This window comes from Rattus rattus, chromosome 14 (assembly GCF_011064425.1).
Source record: "Rattus rattus isolate New Zealand chromosome 14, Rrattus_CSIRO_v1, whole genome shotgun sequence".
Lineage (NCBI taxonomy): Eukaryota > Metazoa > Chordata > Mammalia > Rodentia > Muridae > Rattus > Rattus rattus.
Genome location: NC_046167.1, coordinates 16,658,557 through 16,683,399, shown reverse-complemented (window position 1 = coordinate 16,683,399; position 24,843 = coordinate 16,658,557). Strand labels below are relative to the sequence as shown.

The 24,843-nt window shown below is 43.3% G+C and overlaps 1 protein-coding gene across 1 annotated transcript in view; it reads right to left on the bottom strand.

Moving 5' to 3' along the window:
• Nucleotides 1–19,306: 19,306 nt before the first annotated feature.
• The window catches only part of Sfmbt2 (Scm like with four mbt domains 2), a 194,296-nt gene continuing 188,759 nt past the window's right edge, over nucleotides 19,307–24,843 (bottom strand). Inside the window, 2 exon segments of the mRNA XM_032884847.1 lie at nucleotides 19,307–19,644; nucleotides 23,797–23,925. Of these exon segments, the coding sequence (XP_032740738.1) occupies nucleotides 19,504–19,644; nucleotides 23,797–23,925 (270 nt within the window). The 3' untranslated portion in view covers nucleotides 19,307–19,503.

Genomic DNA, 24,843 nt, shown 5'->3' with positions numbered 1-24,843 from the left:
TTTTGTTGTTGTTGTTGTTGTTTCTACTTGGTTGATTTTGGCTCTGAGTTTGATTGTTTCCTGCTGTCTACTCCTCTTGGGTGCATTTGCTTCTTTTTGTTCTACCCCTTAACAGCTTTCAAGTGTGCTGTTAAGCTGTTAGTGTATGCTCTCTCAAATTTTTTGGAGGCACTCAGAGCTATGAGTTTTCCTATTACCACTGCTTTCAATGTATCCCATAAGTTTAGGTGTGTTGGGCCTTCATTTTCATTCAATTCTAAAATGTCTTTAATTTCATTCTTTACTTATTCCTTGACCAGGTTGTCATTGAGTAGATGGTTGTTTGGTTTCCATGTGTATGTGGGCTTTCTGTTGTTTTTGTTGTTATTGAAGACCAGCCTTAGTCCATAGTGATCTGAGAGAATATATAGGATTATTTCAATCTCCTTGAATATTGAGGCCTGGAATGGTCCCAAGAAATAAGCTGGAGTAGCCATTCCAATAGCAAATAAAATCAACTTTCAAGCAAAAGTTATCAAAAAAGATAAGGAAGGATACTTTATACTCACCAAAGGAAACATCTACCAAGATGAACTCTCAATTCTGAACATTTATTCTCCAAATGCAAGGGCACCCACATTCATAAAAGAAACTTTACTAAAGCTCAAAGCACACATTGCACCTCACACAGTAATAGTGGGAGACTTCAACATCTCACTCTCAGCAGTGGACAGGTCATGGAAACAGAAACTAAACAGAGACACAGAGAAACTAACAAGTTATGAAACAAATGGATTTAACAGACATCTATAGAACATTTCATCTTAAAACAAAAGAATCTACCTTCTTCTTAGCACCTCATGGTACCTTCTCAAAAAAAAATTCTCATTTAAAAAAAAATAAATAAATAAACACATCATTATTGCCGGGGTGACCATGCTACCAGAGGATCCACAAAAGCACCCACGTTAGCTTCTTTCCCGAGGGTCACTCTCCATAAAAGGATGACTTAGTTTCCCAGGAGTGTTTCTCATCAAGTAACATAGAAGGGTGTCGAGTTCCATGTGGCATGTGGTGACTCACTTGCTGAAATGGAGTTAGCACTGCCAATTTGACTTGTGTGGCATGTGACAGGGTGACGATTTTAGACTGTCACTCCAAGTGTCAACAAGTATTCACTGTCAACCTACCTGTTTATTGAACTAAGATTATATAGTCCAAGCAGTTGGGATACACTGGAAATAGGGGCCCATGGGCACGATCCAGGGTTCTCTAGAGGAAGCAGTCAGTAGAATGAATATGTGTTGTGAAATGGGATGCATTAGTGCAGCTTACATGAGAAGGACTGGGTAGTTCAACAAGGGGCAGTGCATGCTGGAGAAGTTGAGAACCCAGCAAATACGCAGTCTACAAAGATGGAAGCTTCGACATTTTCAAAGGGGTGCTGAGGGCTTAGACAACTCCTGGGAAGGTGGAAGGTAAATGAGTACTGACTTTCCTTTGGGCCTCATGATGTATGAACTGCTGTAGGGTAGAGCGTCTTCCTGGTGCAGCATCTTCCTGGTGCAGCACCTTCCTGGCGCAGCACCTTCCTGGCGCAGCATCCTCCTGGCGCAGCATCCTCCTGGCGCAGCATCCTCCTGGCGCTGCATCCTCCTGGCGCTGCATCCTCCTGGCGCAGCATCTTCCTGGTGGAGCATCTTCCTGGTGGAGCATCTTCCTGGTGGAACATCTTCCTTCAACTGATCCTTCTTGGAAATGTTTTCGCAATGGGCCCACAGGATGTTTCTTAGCTGATTCTAGACCAAATCAATATTAACCTTAGTGTGCCAAGAGCTAAGAAGACAGACTCTCCTACCTCTTCTGGACGTAGTTCTATGACTTCTATGAAGAAACAGTTTGTTCCTAAAGTATAATAAAGTAGAAAAGAAGAACTTTTACATACTGACTCATTCAGTGATTTACTTAAAGCATTGCTTGCATCTCCTATTTGCTAAGCACACGTTCTCTTGCCACCTGAAAGAGAATGACCTGGAGGAATGACTTGTAGCAAAGAGCCGTTGCCCTTGACAACCTGCCAGGAAAGCATCTGTAAACTCTTGCTTGCTTGCCTTTCCCACCTTGTGGCTTTAGAGTACAAATTGAGAAACTGGACCTGGGATGGAAGCCTTTCAGGAGCTGCCCTAGCTTTGGTCCTTTGTGACGTCTCCCCTTCCACTCCCCTTGCTCCTGTTTATTCCAGAAAGATCCCCTAACAATCTATTTGTTCTGCATTGTTTGTATCAAGTTCCTCCATGCTTCTCAAGGTTTGGATGCTGCTGCTTTTTAACATTAGTCATTTAATGGTCACAGGGGATGAAACATGACCTTGGAGAGAAAGGCACCCAGCTTGTTCAGACCTCATTACATCTATAAAAGAGAAGTGGGAACATATGCCGAAATGTGCAGCCTGGCATTCTGTGACAGAGGATTGTGGGTTCAAAGATACGATGACACCTAGAACTGGTTCTCATGGGGCTTCTTATATCATATGTGAGTCATTGTAAACAAGTAAGAAAGACCATGCAGTGCGTAGCTCAGACATAGCAAGATGAGCAATGCCAACCCGGATGGCGTGGTCTTGGCACACAGATAACGCCATTCCTGACATAGCATAAGGATGGGAAAGCCGATAAGTAGAGGCGGATGTTAAAGTTTCTTTGCAGCTTCCACAAATACAGCTAGGATCTAGAGTTGGGGTTTAATTGACCAGGTGCTTGAAAGGCAAGCAGGAGGGTGTGAATTTGACCCTCAGAATCCACATGAAAACATGGATGTGATCACACTTGCAATCCCAGTGCTGAGAGGGATGCAGATGGGTCCCCAGGGCTTCCTGGCCACCAACCTAGCCTACTTAACCTGTTCCAGGTCAGTGAGATCCTGTTTAAAATGCAAGGTGAACAGTCCCTGAGAAACACCACCTGGGATTGGCCCCTTGCCTATGCCTGAACATGTGTGTGTAGTTATTACTTATTAACCACACTTTAAAAATACAAATACATTTTCTATCTCAGCAGACTGTAAATGATAGTTATAACTTTTAAATTCAAGAGTAAAGGTGACATTTTTTAATGTTCTTAGGCTCTTGAGTACAAATATCAATGTTAGGATAGATGGTAGAGTGCTTTATCTAAATTGACAAGATTGATGGACTGGCTGTTAAGTGTATCTTCTACTTTAGAAATTACATAATTGGAGTAATTGTACTTGATTTATATCTGAGAGAAAAGAGTCTTTTCATTGGACAAAAGGAGAGCTCGTTGTGGACTGCCCTGGTGTTGTTTGTATTTTGATGCTAATTGTTTCCTCAAGAGGAGAAGATCACATACTCAGGTGATTTCATTTGAAACTTTTCCCCATTTTAACTGGTCGAATAAATGTTAGAGCCTGTGACTAGACAGTAGAAGGGAACGGTGAGACTGAAAGTTTTAGAGAAGGAGAGAGAAGGAGGAGGAGCTAGGAGATGGAGGAAGGTGGAGGAAGACAGAGGAAAGGAGGAAGTGGAAGGAAGACAGAGTAAAACCAAGTGGCCTGGAGAAGCCACAAGTAGCAAGGGAGATCATGCTGGAGAATAGAGCAGTGTAGTGGTGATTCTGCCAGATCGAGGCGTGCAGCTTATAAATATTTTGACTGAGTTGTGTGTTTTTTGCACGGATTTATTGGGCTTGGAGATTTACTGCAACATGCATACATTTGTTTCTCACACAGAAGGGATGATACTGTAATGCTACTATATGATACTCTGCCCCAATCTCCACAGTGATACCTCATTAATGCAGCTAAATTCAATAAAGGAAAGTTAACCCTTGTTAATAGATGCAGTTTCACCATGTTGGTTTTCATTTAAACATTTTCTCTGTTTTCAACAATGCTTCTGTCACCCTCCATCAACATGCCTTGTATACACACATGTGAACTTTCAACTCTTGAATTTGTTTTTGGCTTAATATCTATAGGTACAAGAAAGCTTGAAGTAGCAGAATGGACGTCATTTTAAAATACTCTTAGTCCAGTATTTAAGACTTTTAAAGTTTCCTGGTAAACATTTAACCAAAAAATGTAAACGTTAACACTGTCTAACAAGCAATAGCTTAATAGTCTCATCCTTGTGTACATGTGTGAACACGTGTGTTCGTGTGTGAGTATCTGCAAGGTGGTTTCTTTTTGGTGCTCTTTCCTGCTTCCTGCTTCAGGCTGGCTCCTAAACTTCACCGTGATTACTGACCTGCACTATCATGCCCAGGTTTTTTTGTGAGGTCCGGGGATTTGAACTCAAGTCCTAACACTTGCCAAGCAAGCACTTTTTGCCCACTAAGGCATCTCTGCAGTCAGTCGCCTCATCTAACAGGTTCATAGTCTCATCAATGGGCCTTGTGCACTGGGATTCTCTTTATATTGTTTCTCTGTCAACACAAGAAATATAAAAATTGTAGCTACTTAGTTTGCATTTTTTAAATTAAAATTTATTTTGTTTCCTGAATATTAATATTTTTTCTTCCCTGAATTTCCTAATCATGCATTTTATGGAGCTTTTTAATTTGCCCTGGGGAGTTCATGGTTTTACATCCTAAGAATGACTTTTGAATTCCAGCAAGGCCTACAGACAAAGGTACTTGACAGGCTGAGAGTGGAGGACCACTTGAACCCAGTAGTTTGAGGCAGACCTGGACAACTTAGAGTAAGTTGTTCTAAAGTGAAGGAGAGACATTAATAGTTAATTTTGTTTATTAATTTTTGTGCTGGTTGGACTTTGCACTTGATACAAGCTTGAGTCATCCGGGAGCCTCAACTGTGAAATTTTTCTCCATCAGATTGGCCTATGGGCTAGTCTTTGGGGGGACATATTCCTAATTGTTAATAGAAAAAGAAGGCCCAGCCCAGTGCAGGTGGTGCCACCCCTGACACCTTGGTCCTGGTTGTATTAGAAAGAAAGAAAGCTGAGCAAGTCTTGAAAAGCAAGGCAGTAAGCAGCACCTCTCATGGTCACTGCCTCTGTCCCATGAATGGTGAGCAGGGACCAGCACCAAGACCAATATTTCTTCCCCAATTTGCGTCTTGTCAGATATTTGGTTAGCATAAGAAGAGGAGAAACTAATACACAGGGAACCTCCAGGAGACTGATCCTAGCAGAGTCTCGCTGTCTCATAAAAGCTATCTGATTTATGATGCCAACATTATCAGTCATGTTCATTGTCAATGTTCCTGTAAAAGTATGTCAATAATTGCATGTGCGTGCACATCATGTGTGGCCTCTCTCTCTCTCTCTCTCTCTCTCTCTCTCTCTCACACACACACACACACACACACACACACACACACACACACACACACACACACAGTTTTGATTTTAGGGCAAGGGTTGCTTGACAGGCATTTGTCATTCTGTTGGCACTTTGCCACTCTGTCTGCCAGGTGCCTTCTCCGAAGTTTCTGCATTTATGGTAGCCATGAGCACAAGGTTATTATTCCTCCTAATGTGGTTAGCCCAGCCTGCCCTACTCAGGAGGTCCCAAAACATACCCTGCTTGGAAGGTACAAGCTATCTTATGGTATCCTATGAACAAATGATTCTTGGGTTTATTCTGAGGCAGGTTGGCATTCCAATGCAGATTAAATGCTTTGTAAAACATTTTCATTTCAGCTTATGGGATGAAGTTCATTGGGCTGAGCTCATCCAAGTCAATTCAGGCCATTTACACATGAAGGTTGCCTGCTTTAAATGGGTCCAGTTGATAAGGGGTACATGAACCTCCATTCATACTATCTTTACTTTAAAAGGAAAGGATCAATTTGTTCATGTTGTGGTAAGTATTAGCATTGTTTGCAAGTTACATAGAACAAAACAGGCTTATTCCCACATTTACGCCATTCCAAGTGCCTCTCACAGCCACTGGAATTTACGAGAAAGCAAAGGGGACAATATGCGAACATTTTTTTTTTCAAAACATTTGCAAAAAAAATTGGAGGTTTTACTATGTGGGAGAGACATTTAGAAATGTCAGCTAGCTGAGTGTTTGGGGAATTGTAACTTAAATGGACACTGTGCCAATATAAATGTTCGTCTGGGCTTAAACAACTCATTTTAAAATAGCTCAAATATCACAAGAGTTATTGTCATTCTCAGAACAAGCCTTGGTGACACCTGCTGCTTGGTAACGTGGAGAGACTTTTAATGATGATAGCTTTGTGTGTTTAAACTTGGACACAGCTACACTGCGTAAACACACAAGACCAGCAGATGAACTCAGTAAGATATGTTTGAGCTATGAGAGAGACAGAGACAGACAGAGACAGAGACAGAGAGACCCAGGGAGACAGAAACAGAAAGAGAGACAGAGAGACAGAGGCCTAGGCAGACCGGAAATGGCACAGAAGACAAAAAAATGTCGGTTTCAGCATTGGGACTGAGAAGTAGCCCTGTAGCCCAGACAAAAGCGCTTCCTTTGACCGAATGCCACAGAACAGCCTTTGCAAAATGACTTTATTTTCAAAGTCTCCCACAACTGTGCTGGACTCTGGAGTTATAGGTAGAAGCCTGGTTCTGATGGTGGCAAGTGTTTCAGGAGACCTGGGGTGTGAGGAACCCCAACCATCTGTAATGAGATCAGATGCCCTCTTCTCGTGTGTCTGAAGACAGCTCAGTGTACTTACATATAATAAACAAATCTTTAAAATAATCTGAGTTTCAGACAGAGGAACCATCTTTCAGTAATTCACCAGAAGGACAAACACAAGGGGACGGGGAAGGAGGAGAGGCAATTGATGTGTGTGCTTAGGCCTTTATAAAAAGGTGGATTTGGTCCTTGAGTATATGGAGGGTATGTGAGACTGTGGATCCCAGGCAATGGGTACTGTTGCAGCAGCTGGGCTGGAAGGGTTTGTAGAGGTGAGACTGCAGAGCTGTGGACTGAGGACTTTTCTCATTAGCAGATGCTACCCATTGCTTTTGCTTTGAGCTCTTGACATTGGTGTATAAACTGTATCTGCTCCAGCTTTGCCTGCATGGGGGCAGGACTTTTTAACGTATTTATTCTTTTACAATATCATACACATATTGTCTTAGTTAGGGTTTTACTGCTGTGAACAAATACCGTGACCAATGCAAGTCTTGTCAAGGACAACATTTAATTGGGGCTGGCTTACAGGTTCTGAGATTCAGTCCATCATCATGAAGGTGGGAGCATGGCAGCATCCAGGCAGGCATGGTGCCCGAGGAGCTGAGAGTTCTACATCTTCATCTGAAGGCTGCTAGCAGAAGACTGGCTTCCAGGCAGCTAGGATGAGGGTCTTAAAGCCCACACCCACAGTGGCACGCCTACTCCAACAGGGCCACACCTACTCCAATAGGACCACACCTCCTAATAGTGCCATTCTCTCAGCCAAGCATATACAAGCCATCACACATATGGATAGATGTACTTTTATCATAGTCTCTCCTTTACCCTCTCAACCCCCTCCCCCTCCACAAAACCCTTTCTTCATCCTCAGTAAGTTCCTCTCCTATTTTCATGTCTTAAAAAAAAACATCCTGTATGAACCAATGAATTTAATCAGAGTTGCCTGCATGAACACAAATGGAGACTTCCTTCAGAAAAGGAAACTTTCCAGTGCCTACATCACTGAGGAAGGTGACTGCCCCCTCCCCCACTGGCCATTGATTCTGTCCAATGAGAGACCCTGTTACTTGTGCACAGAAGAAGATGCACATGGCAACATTGTGTGAAACTCTGCAAATCTCAGAAAGCTCCACCAATGGAATAGATACACGAGCTCTATTGAGTTTATACTGTGGTGAAAGAAAATCAATGGATCAAATTGATGACTTAAAGGCATGGGAAAATGTCATATTTGTAATGCTGAGCAGAAGACATCAATTGCAGTCTAGTGTATAAGCAACATGATGAAATCACACTAACGAGTGTCTGGAAGAACCACAAAAGTAGAGTCCTTTATTAGCTTTATACGTTGAGAAGCAGCAATGTAAGAACCAGGCTTTGGGATCTGTAACACCCAAATCAGAGTAGCAGTTATCTCTGAAACACAAAAGGAGGGGATGAGGGAGACATAGTGAGCTTGACTGTACGAGATAAAAATATATAACTCTGAAGCAAAATGGTGCGTTCTTGAGAGGCTAGGAGAGCATGCCTGTGCGTTTGCTGCGCTGTGTTGGATCAGTCGTAGGCTTGTTTGAGCATTTGAAACAAGAGTACCAGCCAACGTTGTCCATATGACCCTAGCCAAAATAAATGGTTCACAAAATAAAACCAAAAACTCATGAATCTGGGAAATGGGAGGGTAGAAAGGAGGATGTTTCACAGGGGGGGGAGAGAGAGAGAGAGAGAGAGAGAGAGAGAGAGAGAGAGAGAGAGAGAGACAATAGAGAGAGAGACACAGAGACACAGAGACAGAAACAAAGAGGAAGAAAGAGACAGAGACAGACACACACACAGAGACAGAGAGAGACACAGAGACAGAGAGACAGAAACAAAGAGAGAGAAAGAGACAGACACAGACAGAGACACAGACACACACACACAGAGAGAGAGAGAGAGAGAGAGAGAGTCAGAGACAAGAGAGAGAGACACAGAGACACAGAGACAGAAACAAAGAGGAAGAAAGAAACAGAGACAGACACAGACACACAGAGAGAGAGAGAGACAGAGAGACAGAGACACAGAGACAAAGAGAGAGAGAGAGAGAGAGACACAGAGAGAGAGAGACACACACAGAGAGAGAGAGAGAGAGAGAGAGAGAGAGAGAGAGAGAGAGAGAGAGAGAGAGAGAGAGAGAGAGGAAGAAGTTGAGAGGGTGGAGCGGTTAAAACAAATCATACACTCACATGAGACTGTATATGAGTGTAGAATGTGAGACAAAGAATGAAATTAGTTGATCAAAGTAAAACACATTGAAGACGAAAGTGTTAATATTTAAGAATATTAATGCTGCCGCGCGGAGGATGGTCGCAGAATGCCAGTGAGTCTTTTAAATAGTATACATGACTTAATTTCAATATTGTATTCTAAATACAAATGCAAACATGATGAAATTATAATTGAACATAATGAGATAATGGGCAACTTAATGACACCTTTGCTTTCCAAATGGTCTACAATATAAACATACTGCTTTAATAATCAGAGACCACTTTAAAAATTTTCACCTCTAACCTAAGTCATAATTTGGAAAAGACTTGTATTATGAGTGCCCCAATTACAGGAGGCTGGTGAGTTTCCCAGGTCTGCTGCATTACGCCAGAATATTTGGTTATTGGTCGCCCAATGCTTGACTATGGTAATAGCTGCTTTTAAATGCATACATTCCATTTGAATTTCCTGGAAGAGAGGCCCCAAGGAAAAGCTTCTCGGTTGAGGGGAGGATGTAATTTCAGGTGGAGAAGTTAGGCATGGAAGGTTGAACGTAAATGATAACAGAGCACTGTAAGATTAGCTATGATCCTAACAGAAGCTTGTGACATGCAGAGCACCCATCCCGGGGACAGGGGTATGGGCCACTGTACTCAGATGAGGAGTTTTAATTCTTATACTGAAACTGGATTCCTAAAGTCATTAAGTCTTCTGTGCTAAAAACCACATAGCATTTATTGTGTCTAATCTTATTAATGATGTAAACATATATAACATTTTACCTTTTATAGAAAACTGAAATTTTGTGTTCCATAACTGGAAAGTGATAGGATAAGAACTTGAAGTCATCGAAATGTGAAATGTGTATATGCTTTCCCCTTTCTCAACGTTATCTGTATTTGAGTTCTCTCTCTTCATACCACCCTGCTTCATATATACATACATATATATATATATATATATATGTGTGTGTGTATGTGTGTGTAAAATGTATCTGTATGTGTATATATGTATATATGTGTGTATATACATTACACAACACACACACACATATTGCACATATATATTCACCTACATATATAATTTATGCACACACATGTGTGTGTAAATATATATAATTATATACCTAATATTTGTATATATGCTTACATGTATAGGATATATACATATATATACATATGTATACTATACATACATGCATGCATATATATGTGTGTATACACACACACACACACACATATATATATATATATATTCCAAAACTTCCCAGCAAAATCCCACTATTAAAACAGAACAAATCTTGTGTTAAGTGAGGAGACATAGTAGTGGTGGTCATTGTATGTTGTCCCATCATCATGCTGACAAGGTGAAACTTCCTTTCATCTATTACCATGATCCATCACTTAGACATACCAGCCACCCATGACACTAAAGAAAACTTTGACATTACAAACGAACTACATTCAATAGAGATGTGCTTGAACCCGCGCCTGACCCAGTGTCATAAACATGTCTTCGTGAACTTCCGACAACTCTTTGTGGCTCGGGTAATATTTTCACCTTACTGGACTTCACATGAAATCACCCAGGGTCATTTCCCCACAATCAGCCTCTTAAAAGTATGGTCTCTGAACCTCTAGTAAGCATTGCGCTTTCTCCTAGACTTTTCTCCTAGAACATTTGTACCACACACCTCAGAACAAAGGAGAAGCTTCTAGTGAACTGAAAGTTGTACAGAGTCTGGCTAAGTAGAAGAAAAGACAACATGGAAAAAAATTACTTTTGCTTTGATTTATTAGATTTAGAAATTTGGAAGTGTTCATATAGTCAGTCTTTAAATATCTGTTTTCAAGGATCTTCAAGTCCAAGTAGAAATATGATAGCTGTATTCATTCAGCTGTACCATCCTCTATCTGCTGACGGTATATCAGGAAAATGAATGGTGTTTCTCATTGTGCTTTCTGAGGCTCTGCTTCTGCTATGTAAGATCTGAATTTATAATAACAGTAATTAACAAACAAACAACACCTCACGTGAGCCAGGCATGGTGACACACACCTGTAACCAACATGCGGAAGGCTGAGGCAGAATGATTTCGAACGAGTCTGAAGGCAGTTTGAACTGCAAAGTAAGAACTTATACTATGAATCTATTTCTTTTTTTAAAAAATCCACAATTAAAAGAGAATGAAAATGTATATATGCGATGCTTGACTGTCAGCAGGACTAAAAATGGATTTAAAGTGAAGTGAGTTCCTTGAGATTGGATTTGACTCGGCGTCTGTCCACTCCTGTTACCCAAGGGCCTAAGCCCCTTTTAACGTCTCACTCTCCCTGTAATATAAGTTGCAGTGGCAGAAAAGGAAGGGCAATTCCCTTCGCTGAGATCTCAGGTCTGGGGTACCACAGCAACAAGCTGTTTTTCCTTCTTACTTGGATACTCCAGACCTAGTTGTGATAGTAAGTCGTCCAGTGTCTCGATGTGGTTATTAATTTAGGGTCCCTATAGAAAAAAAGCAATCTTTCTTCCAAAGTGTCAGGTAATCCTAGGAAATGAAAGATGGTTGAAATTGGGAAGGCTGGGAACCCTGTGAAAGTAAGCAATGCTATTTTTTTTTTTTTTATTAACTTGAATATTTCTTATATACATTTCGAGTGTTAGTCCTTTCCGGTTTCCGGCAAACATCCCCTCCCCCTCCCCTTCCTTATGGGTGTTCCCCCCCCCTCCCCCATTGCTGCCCTCCCCTGAACAGTCTAGTTCACTGGGGGTTCAGTCTTGGCAGGACCCAGGGCTTCCCCTTCCACTGGTGCTCTTACTAGGATATTCATTGCTACCTATGAGGTCAGAGTCCAGGGTCAGTCCATGTATAGTCTTTAGGTAGTGGCTTAGTCCCTGGAAGCTCTGGTTGCTTGGCATTGTACATATGGGGTCCCGAGCCCCTTCAAGCTCTTCCAGTTCTTTCTCTGACTCCTTCAATGGGGGTTCTATTCTCAGTTCAGTGGTTTGCTGCTGGCATTACGCCTCTGTATTTGCTGTATTCTGGCTGTGTCTCTCAGGAGCGATCTACACTTCTGCACTTCTTGCTTCATCCATCTTGTCTAATTGGGTGGCTGTATATATATGGGCCACATGTGGGGCAGGCTCTGAATGGGTGTCCTTCAGTCTCTGTTTTAATCTTTGCCTCTCCCCTGCCAAGGGTATTCTTGTTCCCCTTTTAAAGAAGGAGTGAAGCATTCACATTTTGATCATCCGTCTTGAGTTTCATTTGTTTCTAGGCATCTAGGGTAATTCAAGCATTTGGGCTATTAGCCACTTATCAATGAGTGCATACCATGTATGTCTTTCTGTGATTTGGTTAGCTCACTCAGGATGATATTTTCCAGTTCCAACCATTTGCCTACTAATTTCATAAAGTCGTTGTTTTTGATAGCTGAGTAATATTCCATTGTGTAGATGTACCACATTTTCTGTAACCATTCCTCGGTTGAAGGGCATCTGGGTTCTTTCCAGCTTCTGGCTATTATAAATAAGGCTGCGATGAACATAGTGGAGCACGTGTCTTTTTTATATGTTGGGGCATCTTTTGGGTATATGCCCAAGAGAGGTATAGCTGGATCCTCAGGCAGTTCAATGTCCAATTTTCTGAGGAACCTCCAGACTGATTTCCAGAATGGTTGTACCAGTCTGCAACCCCACCAACAATGGAGGAGTGTTCCTCTTTCTCCGCATCCTCGCCAGCATTTGCTGTCACCTGAGTTTTTGATCTTAGCCATTCTCACTGGTGTGAGGTGAAATCTCAGGGTTGTTTTGATTTGCATTTCCCTGATGACTAAAGATGTTGAACATTTCTTTAGGTGTTTCTCAGCCATTCAGCATTCCTCAGCTGTGAATTCTTTGTTTAGCTCTGAACCCCATTTTTTAATAGGGTTATTTGTTTCCCTGCGGTCTAACTCTTTGAGTTCTTTGTATATTTTGGATATAAGGCCTCTATCTGTTGTAGGATTGGTAAAGATCTTTTCCCAATCTGTTGGTTGCCGTTTTGTCCTAACCACAGTGTCCTTTGCCTTACAGAAGCTTTGCAGTTTTATGAGATCCCATTTGTCGATTCTTGATCTTAGAGCATAAGCCATTGGTGTTTTGTTCAGGAAATTTTTTCCAGTGCCCATGTGTTCCAGATGCTTCCCTAGTTTTTCTTCTATTAGTTTGAGTGTGTCTGGTTTGATGTGGAGGTCCTTGATCCACTTGGACTTAAGCTTTGTACAGGGTGATAAGCATGGATCGATCTGCATTCTTCTACATGTTGACCTCCAGTTGAACCAGCACCATTTGCTGAAAATGCTATCTTTTTCCATTGGATGGATTTGGCTCCTTTGTCAAAAAAAATCAAGTGACCATAGGTGTGGGGTTCATTTCTGGGTCTTCAATTCTGTTCCATTGGTCTATCTGTCTGTCTCTGTACCAATACCACGCAGTTTTTATCACTATTGCTCTGTAATACTGCTTGAGTTCAGGGATAGTGATTCCCCTGAAGTCCTTTTTTTTATTGTTGAGGATAGTTTTAGCTATCCTGGGTTTTTTTGTTATTCCAGATGAATTTGCAAATTGTTCTGTCTAACTCTTTGAAGAATTGGATTGGTATTTTGATGGGGATTGCATTGAATCTGTAGATCGCTTTTGGTAAAATGGCCATTTTTACTATATTAATCCTGCCAATCCATGAGCATGGGAGATATTTCCACCTTCTAAGGTCTTCTTCAATTTCTTTCTTCAGTGTCTTGAAGTTCTTATTGTACAGATCTTTTACTTGCTTGGTTAAAGTCACACCGAGGTACTTTTATATTATTTGGGTCTATTATGAAGGGTGTCGTTTCCCTAATTTCTTTCTCGGCTTGTTTCTCTTTTGTGTAGAGGAAGGCTACTGATTTATTTGAGTTAATTTTATACCCAGCCACTTTGCTGAAGTTGTTTTCAGCTTTAGTAGTTCTCTGGTGGAACTTTTGGGATCACTTAAATATACTATCATATCATCTGCAAATAGTGATATTTTGACTTCTTCTTTTCGATCTGTATCCCCTTGACCTCCTTTTGTTGTCTGATTGCTCTGGCTAGAACTTCAAGAACTATATTGAATAAGTAGGGAGAGAGTGGGCAGCCTTGTCTAGTCCCTGATTTTAGTGGGAAGCAATGCTATTTTTATGTGCATGTGCGGACGTGCTCGTGTGTAAGTGTATGTGTATCCACTTTCATAGAGGTCAGAGGACGATTTCTGGAATCATACTCTTAGGGTTCGTCTTTTTTTGAGGCAGGGTCTCTCGTTGAATTAAAGTCATTGGCCAATGAGCCCTGGGGATCCACCTGTCTCTGTCTCCACAGACTTGGGATGCCAAGCCTGCACTCTAAGTTTTTTTTTTTTTTTTTTTTTTTTTTGAGCTGGGGACTGAACCCAGGGCCTTGCGCTTCCTAGGCAAGCGCTCTACCACTGAGCTAAATCCCCAACCCCACACTCTAGGTATTTTTAGCTGGGTTCTCCATGTGTAACTTGGGTCATCAAGACCACACACACACATGGCAAGCAGTCATTCCCAGAGAGCCACAGCACTGTTTGACCTTACCTAGGGAGGTGTCTAGGGTCATGTATAGAAGGTAGTTAAGCAAGAACCCGCACTTGAACAAGTGAGCACCAGTTTCTGCATCTCTAGTTCCTGCTTGTGTTCTTGCCTAGATCTCCCATAATGATAAACTCTGAGGGACAAAGTCAAACAAATCGTTTCCGCCAATCAAAGTTGCTTTGAGCTAGCATTTTATCAAAGGGACGGGAATGGAATTAGAACCGACACACTTTGCCTGAGTAAAGTTCCATGAGGAGGCCTCTTTGAGAGCTATGGTTCTAACCAACTGAAGAACAGGTTCTGTAATGAAATGCAAAGCCCCAAACAGATGTCACAAGAGAAGCAACCCTAACACAAGCCCCGAACATACATTCACTAACCTTTGACACATAAACACAAACACCACCGTAGAATTTATATTTACTTTATTAGCAATGTGGCGTCCATGTTTTCAAGTAAAAAGGGTTTTTTTCCATTTAGAATAAAAATTAAAATAGAACTCTGATATATATTTTCCTTTATGTACATGGAAACATATATACAGAATACAATTTTACAGCAAACTGAGAGAGCATGCCCTTTGCCCCTTTAAACTTTAAACCTAAAGACACGGATTTGTTTTTTGTTTTTCTTTTATGCACCAATGCACAAGGTATGAACCAAATTTCAATACAAACTTTTCAAAATGGAACATGAGGGGTAAAGGGCTCCTGCCATCACTGACTAGGGTTCTCTCTGCTCACGGGGATGATGTTAGCTTGCATTCTGAATGACAGGTCGGATGTTCACTTCTTCTTTAATTGAAATTAAAAAAAAAACCCTTCTCACAGTTTTCATAATAAAACAATTTTTTTTTAGCAAAAGATTGTTCTAGAACTTTTTTTCTCCAGTACTTCTCTTTGTCCCACCCAAAGCGCTGCTCTGCCTTGGTTCCGTGACATGGCCTACATCTCCCTGGTACTGAGTCTTAGTCATCAGAAGAAACCTGAACAAGGATGTGTACAGTTCAGAAAACCGAAGCGTTATTCACTGTTTCAACCACAAAAAGACCCAAGGAGAGCGGGCAGGAGAGCAGCTATGAACTTCCAGCAAATTAAATGGGTGACAAATACCACAATGTCGTTGTCATAGCATATGTTGGATACCTGCAAACCACCCTAGTTTTAAAGTTATGAGAACTAAGCAATTTAAGAAGTTAATCTGATTAAGGAGAGTGATTGTTGCCAACACAGAGAGAATCTGTGACAGAAAGCAATAGTGAGCAAGTAGAAGAATCATTTAGTTGTGTGGTTACCAGTTGGGCTCCTCCTCCCTATTTAATTATTGCACCAAAGAGACACAAACAGCGGATGTCCCCAGAGGCTTCTGGCATAAACACCAGAGCTATCTTAATTTACATTTTCTTCCAAATCACTGCACACTCAATCACAGCTCCATGAGACGGGACAGAGAGTAACCGGAACCTAGATTCAATACCGTAACCCAAAGACAGCAATGTCGAACCACAACAGAGATCCCAATACTGTTCTGTGCTGTTTCTTTATAGAGAAGTGAATATAAGTGGGTGTTATAGGAAATGAGTATGAAAATCACAAGTGCTTCCAGAACTCGGGACGAATCTCAGGAAGTGGCATTTGGTGTAGACAGAAGACAGAGCCAATATTTGCCTCATAGAGCACTCAGAATTGTATGACATAGATTAGGAGGGAGCCATCTTCAAAGGGTTGATCAAAAGGAACCATCTAAAGGTGGCAGTGAAGGTCAGATGTGGCAGTGTTAGAGTGTGGATCATTTTAATTTATTGAGGACCAAATCAAAGCAAGCATGGGAAGTGATCTTTTGAATATGATCAAATAAGGTCTAGGCACTCAAATAGCTGGAGAGCTCAAATGCTGTCTGTGAGTCAAGCTCTGATCAAAGGCATCTAATTTTAAAAGTGACAGACCAGTTCTCCGTGCTCTAGATTTGACACCGTGGTGAAGGACACCATTGTTGAATAGCAACGATGTGCAGTGCGAGGACAGCCAGCTTTGATCAGAGTATGTTTTATTTTGTGGCCAGGATCCTTTCTTTATTTTTTATAACATAGGACAAATATACTCCAGAAATTGAGGGCTGAAATAAGCTCCCTACATTTTAAGGTGGGCATAAATGACAGACTGTCACCACTGAAGTTGAGGTGACACTTCCACTCCTCAGTCACACGGCGTGGACTGGTCAGGCCATGAATGGAGTGATGCACCCAAAGGGCGGGTGCTTGGAGGAGCGGACACTGGTCCCAGAAGATAATCCAAGAGATAAGGAAATGGCACCATCAAGGAAGTAATGAGGCAAGGGCATCATTCCATGGTACTTAGGGCAGAATATTTTTGGTGTACGTGTATAAAAATCCATCTATTTCTTCCCAATCAATCCTTGGAAATCAGTTTTGTGATTCAGACAAAGACAGTGGAAATCAGTTCTGTGACTCAGACAAACACAGTAGAGGCAAGGGTAGAGAGAGACAAAACCCACACTACAATCTGGTGACAAAATTGCATTCCGCACGTGAGCACACATCCTGGATCAAAGCTCTGGAGGACGGCACTGGCACCTCTCTGAGAAAAATCATCCTCTTTGGTCATCAAGATACTTCTCAAGTCTACGGGGGTCGGGGGGATGGCTTGCGGGTTGACAGCCACTATGATGAGAGTAGCCCCTGGTAAGATTACTGTCACCTCTTCCTTGCCAGAGCAAGGCTGGGGGGGCTGACACTCCAGAGTGAGACCAACGCTAAACTGCAAGGCTGAAGCATGGAGAGGGGCTGGAACATTTGGATCCACAGGAAGAAGGGTTTCTGACCAATGGTGGACATGTCCTGACAGACTTTTCTGTCAGTGCTTTTCTGGCTCTTTCTGTGGGCTCAGGAGACCTCTAGGAAATCCTCATGTTATGGGGCAACACCTCCTCCTCTGTGTCATTACGGGAAATGGCATGAGGAAGTGACATTTGTTCTGAAAGCAAACCGTGTTCTAGCGATGCCATAGCCACATCCCATTTCAGATGCAAAAGAAATAGCTCCGCTTGAAAAGACCACAGTGAAGAATCAAGAAGGAGTCGATACAGGAGAAATGTCACCCCCCATCTTGAAATAGATACCCTTTCCAACCGGTAGACTGAGTATTTATGGCCAAAAGTGTGTGTGGCTGAGAAGGCAGATGAGGCAAGGGAGGTTCAACATGTAGCTTAGAAGAGGGAAATCCAACTGCAAGGCAACCACACAGACTGGGTCAGCTCCATCCTTACAGCTCCACAGAGGACACGGTCCAACACCACTTGTCCCTAGGCACACCCATTCGCCAACGGCCTACAGGCTTGATGTGGAGAACCAGCTTCAGGGAAGACTAAAGTGTGTCAGCCACACATAATTCGCTTTCCGATTCCACCTGCAACCATGACCGTGCCGAGCACGGGTGACTAACATAGGCAGCCAGAGCTTTCACGGGCTGATGGGCTACCCTGCCTTAAACCTCGGCCAAAGGACAAGCAGCTATCAGCTTGTCATTCCATGCTCTGGGACAGCTGTGGTTCTAGTCAAGGACAACAGATGAAGGAAATGTGATTATGAAAAAGCTATGGGAAACCACAAAGTAAACCAGTAAGGCCCAGAGAGGTGGGAAGTTAAGCTTCCAAAGCGAGGCACTCCTAAGCAGCGTGAAAGGCTGCTTTCCCTGCCTGGTTTCCAAAAGACATGGAGGTGACCGCCACGTTATAATGTGCCTCCGCTCCTTTGGGTTTGCAAGATCACAGGAAAATACAGGTGAGTGCTGGTGTCAGCCAGATTTTATAATCACTGATTAGGCTACAGATGACATTTCACAAGCAACCCCAAAAGAGAGTGAAAGGCAGAAGATGGGGGGTTAAATTCTGGGGCCACATTCTTTCTCTCATTATGGTCTACCCAGACTCCTCTTTAGCGGGAGCAGGGGGAAGGTGCCCTCAATGCCTCTCTAGTGAATGTCTACCTTACTTCTCAATGGGAACTTGGGGTCCAGGGTGGTGCCGAGTTACCCAAGGACATGAAGTTGGCCACTAGACAATGGATGGAAACCCACTGGATCCGGATCCAGTATTTGCTCTGCTATCTTATGTTGCTCCCCTGGGATTACTTTCCATGGGGCAAGCCAGGCACTAGCGGAAGAGAGGCTCGGAGGGGTTTGCTTGTAGCAACCATCTGTGTTAACATTCTAAGTGGATACAGCTAGCTCACGAGAAGCACTTTCCCCAAAGTCTTTTCCTATACTTGCTCCCTGAAAATGTTTCTTCAATACAGAATTTGATAACTTCCCCAAAGCAGCCTCCTCCTGATGGGTCACAGTGATCTTAAAACATTGAAGCTATGGTTCTGGAGGAGACTACAGAGAGTGGTCTAGGCTTTGCTTACACGGTAGCGGGCTCCTGGTAAGCTGCCACACTTGTGAAAAGGCACCTCTGACAGAGGACGGAGCTGAATGGAGTCCAGAGTTGTATGGGAGAATGGAGCTTAAGTGAGACCAAATGGAATAGGAGGTGACTCTAAACCACGGTAGTGTCCGTGCGTGTGTGCGTCAGACAGAGCTGTAAGAGAGCTTGAGGCTGAGTCAGGCAAAAATGGCAGCTAGACGGGGGTTCTGCTAGGATACATCTAATCCATCTGAGTTTCCCAGGAACCTAGACCTCAGTGTAAGGAGACCTGACTTCCATAAAACTACCTGCTTTGAGTGGGAGAAAAAAAGGGAACTCGGAGGCCCTGAGGCAGGGAAGGGCTGTCTCAGAACGTTCACAATACACTGCTGGTGTTCCTTCCGTGTGCTTTAAAAACATAGGACTACCAAATAGGCTGGTGCAAGAAAGAGGTCCTGGGCTTCTGGCTTTTTGGAGATCCCCAATGGATTGTGCCATTTCACAAAGCCCAGGAAATCAAGGCCTCGGTCCTGGAAACCGTTACAACAAACACAGCATAATCAGAATCAGGCGATGCCCAGAAGGGTGAGCTAATTGGCGTACTGGGCGTAGAAAGCCACTTTCACTCTCTCGATCTGATGGCATAACTTGATCGCAGGTCCTAGCTTCAGCTCCATGCACTCCTGCACTGTTGGGAGAGTGAGCAGGAGGAGAGCCTGGCCATCGATGTCCTGTCAGAAGAGAAAGCCACGTTAGAGATGAAGTGGGATACACTTGGAGGATGTGTTTGTCTTATCAAGTTTTGTCCTGGAGCTAAATGCGTAGAGAACAATTCTTTCTACTTTTAAACTTGTGAGCATATTATCAAAGGTAACAATCAGCTTGATGACTGTTGAATGCTTGTGTTAATGAAACTGTGTGTGTGTGTGTGTGTGTGTGTGTGTGTGTGTGTGTGTGTGTGTGTGTGTGTGTGTGTTCTGAGGGAATCCTTGGGTGTTGGTCCTCACCCCTACCTTGTTTGAGAGAGGTCATTCCTGCAGTCTAGCTGGCCTGTAATTCTGTCTCTGCCTCTCTTCTCCTCACAGGAGTGTGCTGGGATTACAGATACGTGTACACCATTTTCCCTGGCTATTAATTGGTTCTCGGGAGCCAAACTTGAGCCGTGTGTAGAGCTTTACCCATTGGGCCATCACTCCTGCCCCCACAAAATATCTTTTTTTTTTCTAAGAACATTTTAGCTCCTCTGAAATTTCCTAAGCGTCTTCTGGTGGAAACAGGCAATGAAATGGTTAAGAGGCTCCAGGCTTAGTATCTTGTTCTGGGATAGCAACTTCTTAGTTCTAAGTCAGGTCCTTCTATGCTAATCTAAACACCAGAAAAGAGATGGACACTAAAAAATACTAGCTCTTACTGCTTTGTACGGTCTGATATTCTATCACCAGGATAGGTGGTAAGGCACCAAAGAGAAAGATGCCAACTACAGACTATGATTTTACAGAGCAAAACACATGCACACAACCACATGTGTGTGTACAGACAGACAGACATGCAGACAAAAACACAGACACACAATGAAGGGCAATACCTACCTTGCTCCCTTAAGTTTTCCCATTGCTACACAGTGATAAAAATGCCATGCACCATACCCTGAAACATTATTTATTGCTGATAAAATCAGGACATCGCATTGTATTCAAACGGAAGCCCCAGGTCAGTGTCACATGCTAATCCAACATCTCTAAAAGTCATCTTTAGAAGAGAACCTTTTACAATAGAATCTACCCTCCAAGACTACTAGAGCTAAAGAATCTGCCAGAGAGACAAGAGATATCATGTACATACATAAAAATTAAGAAAAACAACACGACTACACAGTGCCTTTAGAGGAACCCACTAGCAAGCAACAAGCCCCTAAAGAAATGAATGAAATGCCTATATGCAGAAGGACGGCTCGAAGCAACGTCCGTCCTAAAACAGTCACACCTGTGCACACGCACAGCCCTCAGGGTGAGCTGCGCTTGGGTTCCGGGCTGTTTCCCCCACTTTCTACTACAACTTAACTGTATCTAAGCAACAGGAGCCATAGTGTAAGGATATCCATTGAGTGACTGTTAAATCTGCTGTAGGAAGAAGGGCACAAAAATGCACTCCAAAGCTCTGGGTATTCTGTAATGCCCTCAAAGAGAACTAAAGCTGCCAATGATCCTTCAAGGTCCTCATAAAATAAGCGACTTGTTCAGGCAGTCCACTTCACTTGGTCGGCAATGGGCAAGCACATGGACTATGCTGTTCAGGGCCATACGTGTAAAGCCACGTTACATATGGGTGTGTGGGCTCTCACTGTATAATGTTCAGATTTGCAGTGCAAAATTACAGAGGGTAGATTTTACTAAGAAGCTGCCACGACATTCTGGAAATAAAAGGTGAGCATGCCGGCAAGGGGGAGGGTGTAATGTCCGCAGTCGCTCCCCGTGATCAGAACCATCTCTGAATTCCTAACGTCCCTAGGCATGAACACACACAGCTATTACCAGACTGTACACTGTGATCTCCTGTGCAGGCTGGTGAATAGTCTAAAGGTACCTAGTTCATCTGACAGCGGAGAGAACGCTTTCTGGAGGCCTTGCCCAATCAGAGCACTGCCATTTAGACAAAATGAGGATAGAAAAAAGGTTAGTTAGAATGAGCCATTAGAAGTCTAATGGACCAGAAAGGACTCGAGTGTCCGCGCACTTTAGACAAACCAGCAGGCAACACTTTTTTTTTATTATAATAGTTGAAAATCCCTAATGTGAAATGCAAAATAATTGGGAATGAGATTCGCCCATTAAAAGGCCACCTGACGTCTAAATCAAGGACCAAGCTTTCAGCTGATGTCAGAGGAGGTGGGTGGAGGAAGTTACAGCCCACTCTTTGAATCTATCGTGGAATGTGCCAGAAAGTTTGTTTCCTTGAAACGATCTGAGATATTGTTGGAAACTGGGCTTAGCAGAGACCTCAAGGAGGAATTTAGTGTTTTAGCTACCCGCCCCGCGACCCAGCACCTCACTGAGAATTTGTGCTACAGATGTTCTTGAGTTCCTACCTAACTTGGAATCTAGAAGTCACAAAACAAACAAACAAACAAACAAAACCCTCTCCTTTATTCTGGTTCAGAGAAGAATAATGTTTCAAAAGTGAAATGGAGCACTCGGGCCTAAACCAAAGTGAAACTTACATAGAATGACACATTTCATGGTCATGTTTTGGACATTATAAGGTATGTATAGCAGGTAGTAGATCAGTATCTGTTGAATGTAATATGGACCAACATGGGGTCTTTAAACCTATATAGATAGAGTTTGTCATGTACTTGAATATGACAGGTTTCATATTCAATACCGCCATGTCTAAGTACCAGACTGGGGAAACAACTGCCCCAGACAGTACGCTACACGATTTCCTAACTATTGCTTTGTGTTTGTTTCTAAGATGGAGATAAAATTTCGTCAGTAAAGCCCTGTATCAGCTAAGCCACAGCACAGCTCACCATTTCCAGTCTCATCTCTGTGCTGTAACGAAAAGACAGATCACTGCCCTCACTCTTGAGGTCAGAAAGCCCGTCTCCCTGTCTCCCTGTCTGCCTCTCTGTCTGTACCCAGAGAAGAAGAGCAGTGAACAGCAGAACTCCAAGAGCCGGACCTCCTGTCGGGCTCCTGTTGGTGTCTTCCACGTGACCTCCTCTGGACTCTGCAGAAGTTTCCAGAGGGAATGAGATTAATCACTTCACCTCGTGGGTATGGGCAGCAGAGCTGGGATAGGAAGAACTGCAGTTGTGGGAGCGGAAGGCAGAGTCCTGGGACGGACGCTCTTTAACTTGCCTCGTACAACATTTTACCACATTAACTTGGACAGAAAGATAGAAAATCCTCTCTATCGGGGAAATCAGACGTTTTTTTTTCCTGCCTTAATGTCTAAAATTTTACCTTCTCAAGCTATTGGCGTATTAAATGTAAAAACAGGCTAGAGAGGTATTAATCAACTATATAGAAAATCGTATTTAGAAAAATATTAGGTCTTAAAAGACAGATATCTACTCTGTGAGGTTTTGCTGCTTAGTGACCCTTGGCTTCAGTATAGGAACGTCGGCTGAGTGCCATCAAGTCTCTGCTTCAAGTTCCTGCTTCCAGGTTCCTATCTTGAGCTCCTTCCCCGACAACCCTCCATGTGAGAGACTTGAGCTGTGAGAGGAAATCAATTCTTTCCCCTCCAGGTTGAGAGTGTTTTATTGTGGCCACAGCACAACGGAAACTGGTGCCAGGAAGTGGGCTACAGCCATGAATAAGGGCGGAGCCTAGATGTTCACTCTTCACCTCTCTTTCAGAAAACCCTGATGACAGACGCACAGTACCGTTCAGCAGCGAGGATGTCAACCGCAGTATGCAGCTGAAGGGCATGTGAGACTTTAATCCCTCCGTGGTAAGTCATGGAAGAAGCCAGGTAAGATAGGAAATTCCTTTAAGAGTCTCAGGGCTGGGAAGACAGTTCAGTCAGCAGAGCAGTCGCCTTATAAGGACTTGATCCCAACTTTGAAAAGTGGGATGTGTTGGGACATGCTTGGAGTCCCAGCACTCGGGAGGCAGGGGTAAATGCGTCTCGTGAGTTCCAAGCCAGTGAGTGAACCTGTCTCATAAAGGTGCCATTGCTTGAGGAAGGATACCCTATTGGGCCTCAGATGCACATGCGTACCTATGTGCACACAGGCACTCATGTAACTACACACACATGAACACACATAACTGCACAGACAGAAGAATACATACATTTGTGCACAGACATGCAAATACACAGAGGCAAGACCTGGAGTCCAGAAAACAAACGGATGACACAGAAAGCCACTGTACCTGCTCTTGAAAGATCCTGGCCAAAGGTGCACAGTCAGTCAGCTTAATGAATCGCACCACATCTGTGACGGACCACTCCAGTGGATTGCTCTCGAGAATAAGTTTCTCCTCCTCCGACTGCCTTGGGTCCTGCAGGGGAGGGGGCAGGGTGCTGTCATTGCACACTCCGGGGTTAGGGGGGAGCTGCATAGCCTTAATATCCTCTGTGTCTCCACGCTGCTGGACCAGAACTCCTAGCTCTCTTGGTCTCTCACTGGGCACACAGGCATGACTCAGGATCGTACCTGCGTCTGGTGATGTCTACATCTGCAAGGACCTGGGCATCTTTAAAAGCTCAAAAGCATTAACAACAGAAGGTACAGCAGGGCTGGGGACACAGTTCAGTTGGCAAAATGCTTGCCATCCAGGTCTAAGGACCTGAGTTTGATCACCAGATCACTCGCTAAGGAAAAAAAAAAAAAAGTGGCAGAGTTGGGGAAGTGGAGACAGGAGAATTCTGGGAGTTGCTGCTCAGAGAGACTAACTCACTACTAAGCAAGCTCCAGGCATGAGACGGCCTGCCTCAAAATATTTTTTATAAAAAAGAAGAGAGAAAAGAGTGGGCGGCTCCTAAGAAATTGCGTCTGAGCTCTCCCCTGGCCTCTCCGCGCACCTATGAATGTGCGTCCGCCCTGCTGCAGGGCATAATGCCCATCAATCTCGAATCCCTGGTTTCTGCTGAAGCATCTCTGATTAAAACGGGAACAGATGGCAGGGAGTGCAGGTGAATGCGTGCAGGACAGCTCACCGCTGCCACCGGCCTTCGCGAGGATGGCGCCGGGACGTTTGCAACAGTTCACACACCACCCATGGGCTACAGGGGTGCCGAGCGTGCTGATTTAACACATTATGATATGAGAGGGGTGTCCCATACAGGAGAGAGGGATGCAAAACTCAGGTGTGGAAATGAGATGTGTAGAGATGGAATTTGGGGACCCACAACTGGAGATTGGACACCTCCAACCTGGCCTGAAGAATTAAAGACATTATTCCAGCCCTGGGAAGTCC